The sequence below is a fragment of the Entamoeba invadens genome, assembly GCF_000330505.1.
Source record: "Entamoeba invadens IP1 unplaced genomic scaffold scaff_1105074725955, whole genome shotgun sequence".
Lineage (NCBI taxonomy): Eukaryota > Evosea > Mastigamoebida > Endamoebidae > Entamoeba > Entamoeba invadens.
In genome coordinates, this window is record NW_004191857.1 from 268,974 (window position 1) to 274,475 (window position 5,502).

At 22.8% G+C, this 5,502-nt stretch overlaps 3 protein-coding genes across 3 annotated transcripts; all 3 read right to left on the minus strand.

The window, feature by feature from the left end:
• Nucleotides 1–2,057: 2,057 nt before the first annotated feature.
• On the minus strand, nucleotides 2,058–2,393 carry EIN_114440 (hypothetical protein; the record flags this gene model as incomplete). The annotated part of the gene is made up of 1 exon (XM_004185578.1): nucleotides 2,058–2,393. The coding sequence occupies one exon, from the start codon at nucleotides 2,391–2,393 to the stop codon at nucleotides 2,058–2,060; it is 336 nt and encodes a 111-aa protein (XP_004185626.1).
• Nucleotides 2,394–2,423: 30 nt separating this feature from the next.
• On the minus strand, nucleotides 2,424–3,137 carry EIN_114450 (hypothetical protein; the record flags this gene model as incomplete). The annotated part of the gene is made up of 1 exon (XM_004185579.1): nucleotides 2,424–3,137. One exon carries the CDS (start codon nucleotides 3,135–3,137, stop codon nucleotides 2,424–2,426), a length of 714 nt encoding a protein of 237 aa, XP_004185627.1.
• A 72-nt stretch (nucleotides 3,138–3,209) lies between these two features.
• On the minus strand, nucleotides 3,210–3,824 carry EIN_114460 (hypothetical protein; the record flags this gene model as incomplete). The annotated part of the gene is made up of 1 exon (XM_004185580.1): nucleotides 3,210–3,824. The coding sequence occupies one exon, from the start codon at nucleotides 3,822–3,824 to the stop codon at nucleotides 3,210–3,212; it is 615 nt and encodes a 204-aa protein (XP_004185628.1).
• Nucleotides 3,825–5,502: the final 1,678 nt, after the last annotated feature.

Here is a 5,502-nt window from a genome sequence, read left to right on the forward strand (position 1 = left end):
ATTGGTCATAATATTTCTTTTGATATGGTCTTTGTGAATTACCTGGTTTTGAAACATAAAATTCATTAAAAGCTTTAATATGATTTGTATTGTCTACTCCAACATAATCATCTATTTGATCTCCATCCAAATCATACTTATAAGGAGTTAAATTATTATTAGCACAATAAACACGAAAAGCTTTTGGGTCTAAATGTTCTTTATTGTATTTTAATTGATATTTATCACCAACAAGATCTGTACCACCTAAATTTAGATATTTAGCACTAACTTTATCTGGTTCCATAGTTGAAAAATCGATAACATCTTGATTATCATATCCACTTTTAGTTCCAAAACTATCAATTTTTGGTGCTAATTTTGTTATGCTATATCCTTTATCGTAAAATTCTTTACTCATTTATTATGAAAAAAAATAAAATTTGAAGTCAAATAATTTATAAATCATGTATTCTAAAAGTCTTTTCTAATAAATATCTGGATACAATTTTAGATTCGTAATTATCATTATCTTCATTATAAATTTCATAATTATTTCCATAAGGAAAGGAAATTTTCCAATTTTTAGAATCAATATATTTATTATTTTTTCTTAAATTTCCATCTTCAACATCAAATAAAATAACATCTTCCTCAATGTCAAAATCATATTTTGATTTTTTTAATTTATTTCTTATTTTTTGATTATAATGTTGACAATAGGATATAATTATTCTATCTAACATTTTATCATTTTGTATCATATTTGGTGTTTTATATTTTGGATCAATATAATAAAAATTATATAATTTTTTACATTCTTGAATTATTTTTACTAAACCATTATGACAACTATTATTATAATATTCAACCAAATTATAAATTTCTTCTGTAGTAGGTGTTGGTGTTATTTTAGATTTATCTCCTTCATTAAATAATTTATGTATTTTAGTCATGTATTGAAGTAATTCTTTTCGTTTCATGTTTTGAAATGATCTAGAATTAATTATATTTTTATATTCATCATCATTTTAAATATAATATTTGACGTATAACCTTCTAATAGTTCTACATAATCTATCAATCAATGCTGTACTTGTATGTATCTTAGGTGCTGTAACAAATAGTTTAAAATTGTGTTTATTTGCATATTCACCAAATTCTAAAGAAGATATTTTTCTTTCTCCATCAAATAATAAATTATTCATAATTAAACCTTGTTCAAATAATTTATCAAAACCTTCAATTATTGAAATAGTAGATTTATCTTCAATTTTAATAAAAAACTATATTTAGTATTAACATTAATGCCAATAAGATAAGGGCTTAATTGAGTATTTTTATGTATTCTGTGATCAAAATCTATTTTTACAGATGGTTTATCATATTTTTGTTGAGATACTCGTTTATATTTATCAGAAAAATACAATATATCAAACATATAAGTATTTGGTATTGCAACAAATTTATAAGCAAAATTTTTATTATAAAATGAATATTTAGGCGGAGATGGTTTAAAATTATTTGCATAAATTATATCTTTGTTATTAAAATAAGTATATATATTTTCATCTAATGATAAAACATATTGATTCATATCTACATTAAATCATTGTTTAATTGTTCCATCTTTCTTAATATAATTTGTGTTTGGATAAGTAGCTATGGTGGTAGTTGAACCACATGGATTAATAGTTGGTTGTGGTCTTATTTCAGCATTTAATTCTAATTCTGTAGATTGAATTATTTGTTTATCTTTTGATTTAGGTGTATTTGAATATTTGTTAATTTCATGACAACCAGTTGGAACTTACATTTTAGTTATACTTGTATTTATACTTTGTTTATTATTAATGTATATAACATATATTTCATCTAATAATTTTTGTGTTCTATTATTACTAATATTAAAATAATTATAAATACCAGAATAAAAAATTTTTTAAATTGTGTTTTGAGTCGGTATTAAAATGAACACCATATAATTTTTCTCTATTATTATATGCATATTCTATTTTATCTTTATAAGTATTAAAAAATTTAGATAATTCTGTTCCTTGAAAGAGACATTTATATTTTTAAAATGAACCCAATTCAGTATTAAATTTAATATTTCTACAGAATTGAGATCTTGATTTAATTCTAAAATCTTTAGTAAATTCAAATGATGGTCTAAGTTGTAAAAGATTAAAATTAAATGATTCTCCATCATATAGTTTCTTATATAATTCTAACGGATCTTCATATTGACAATTTAATAAATTATCAGGAATACCTTTTAATCTAAGATGATGAGCGACTTCATTCTTATCATTAGATAATTTTTCACAATAAGCCTTTTTACCTAAGAAATAAGATTCAATACTAGTAACATCACCAGTTAATTCATCAAAATCTGGATGAAATTGTCCCATATCAGAACCTCTAAGTACTCTATTATATTTTTAAAAATATTCATATTCTAATTCAGTAATTCTCGATTTTAATATGTGCATACTATCAGTATCTTGATAATGAATTGGAATATTTAGATCTTCTGCTAAACACATAACTTCATTCATAATACGTTTTGACATAGTAAGAGTTTGAACACCAATAAGATTTGGAACAAAGAAATCATCAAAACTTTTATTACATTCAAAACATCTAATATTTTCAGCAACATCATAAAATGATTTGACTAATAACGAGTTCTTTCTTAAATATCTATCAGCATCATATTGAATAACTCCTTTAATATTTTTAACAGATATTTGTTTATAAACAAAATCAGATTTAATGGGGTTTTGAATAGTCTTACCATATGATGAATTCATAATTAATTTAAATACTTCTTGTACAGGATTACCTTGTTTCTTAAAATCTCTTCTTAAATTATACAATTTAGACATCTCGTTAGATAATAAATCAGACTTATTACCAGTCCAATAATAACCTCTAATTATTTTATATTCAATCTGTTGGAATTTAATAAGATCTTCTAATAATATATTATCAACTCTCATAACACAAGGTTCATTAGTATTATGATTACCAGTTTTATCTTTTTTAACAATTAATGGGAAATGTAATTTCTTATTTACTTTAGTAATATCAATATCAACAAGAAAAGCAGAAATAAATTTTAATTCTGAAGGTTCTAATTGTTGTTCTTCCATAAGGTGATTAAGTAAATAATCATTAGATAACATATTTTCAGGAATAACAATTGGAGAACCGGTTGCTAATTTTTATCTATTAATAGCTGAAGGATATAATGAACAAGCATCATAATCATATAATTCATCATTTACATACCACTTTTTATTATCTCTAGTCATACATCTTCCTCCATAAATAGCTCCTTGAATAAATTCTCTAACTTTACCACCATATTCTTTTAAATTATTTATTTTTGAATATACATTTTGCTTAAAGTAAGTATTAGCTAAAGAAGCTGAAATTACTTTATCGACATCAATATTTAAATATTCTAAACACACATCTCTAAATTTAGAATGACCTTGTTTTAAGATTCTAACATATTGGTTACAGTAGAATACACAATAAGCTTTCATATCGAATTTAAATTCATCAATACGACAATTCTCAATTTTATCAATATTTTCATTAAATAACTGGAATTGTTCTTTAGTCCATTGATTAGTTTCATATTTATCAGCTTCGAAAAAATTACCACAATTGTTTTCAATATTATCCTTATTATAGTAATTGTATGGATAGATCTCTTTTTGAATATTAGATAAACCAAACATCTTTGGAAACGGTGCAAATGATGTAGAGATTAAAGTATAAGAATCTTTAAAAGTTAATTGTTTACCTTGGAATTTAAGAGTCATTTGCATGATTTTACCGCCTTTCTTAATACATCTATTAACAACATATTTAGCAAGGAATGAGCCATCATATTTAAGATTATGAAAATAACAAACAGCATTATGAGGTAAATCACATAAGAAATCATAAACACAATCTTTTTCATATTTATTATAAATCTTATCTTCACCTCTTTTAGAATAACAAACACAATATGATTATGATATCCTTGTGTACTAGCTTCAAAATCGGCATACCAATAAGATTGTTCAGCAAATTTACGTTTATTTTCTTTGATTTCAATATTTCTTGTTTCAAAAGGGAAATATTCAAGTGTATTTAATGATTGTAATACATATTCAGATAAATCTGATTTCAAATGTAAAACATCAGAAAGAGAATATGGTTCGAATCCATTATGATCTCTAATATATAGAATAAGATCAGATAATTTGATAGAACTATTTTTTTATCTTTAACTTCATAACATTGTTTATCTTTATTATATCGTTGTTTATTAAACATAGATTTTATACTTTTATTATGATCAATTGCCCATTTATTCATTTCTTCTCTATTTTTAAGATAAAATGAAGTAATAGAAATATCAATATTTAATAAATAATGATCTCCTTTCATAACCGAATCACGATATAAAAACATTTCCAAATTATATTTAGCATCTTTGAGTTCGCAACCATAATAATCAATGTAACAATTTTTATCATGTTTTTTATTATTGTCAGTACATTCTCTATCAATTCTAATTCTAATATGAGCAGATTTACATAATTCATTCAACGATTTAGCTTTTTGATATATTCCTCTACAATGAATTAATACTAATTATAAAGTTTCATTATCAACTTTAGCTTGTTTTAAAGCATAACAGAAACAATTTAAATCAAATTCTGATCTAACCTTTCCATTTTTATCAAATAATGAACTAAATATTTGTGCTTTAGAAAGATATTTTCCAAATATACTGAATTCTTCTTTATATCTATATAGGAAGAAAGAACCACCAGTAGTTTTATATTAATGAATAAAATCTTCAGTATAATAGTATGGTGAAATTTTTAATTCAAGTAAGAATAGTGGTTCTGGAATAGTTTATTGAATATAAAACTTAGAATCAATAGATACATTTACTTCTTGTTTATTGATAAAACACATGGATTTATCAGAAACAAAATTAAGAAATTTATCAATAGCGTCTTGAGTATTTAACATATAAGATTTCCATCCATCTTGACTAAAATGATAATTATAAAGTATATCGGTAGTTGATGGAGTTGATTTTATTAAATTGTTAAAATACTCTCTTACCAATTGGATTCTTTTTAATTTTTCTTTAAAACCACATCTGAGATCTGCATAAAATATTTTATTTTCTTTATCATATGTTACTTTAGTATTAATTTCAGAATTGTCATTAATATCTTCTATCATATCGTAATATTGTTCCATATTATCATTATAAAGTTGTTGTTCTAATTCTTCTATCATATTATTATAATTTCTCATATTGTTTTTATATTGTTCTTTTTCTTTTAATTCTTTAAAATAAATTTTCCTTTCAGTATTAATTCTTAATTCTTCATCAAATTTTTGATACATATCTTTTCTTTTCAAATAATCATTATCTTCAATATTATCAATAGAAATAATATTTAACACTTTCACAACCCAAAACTTTTTTTAAGA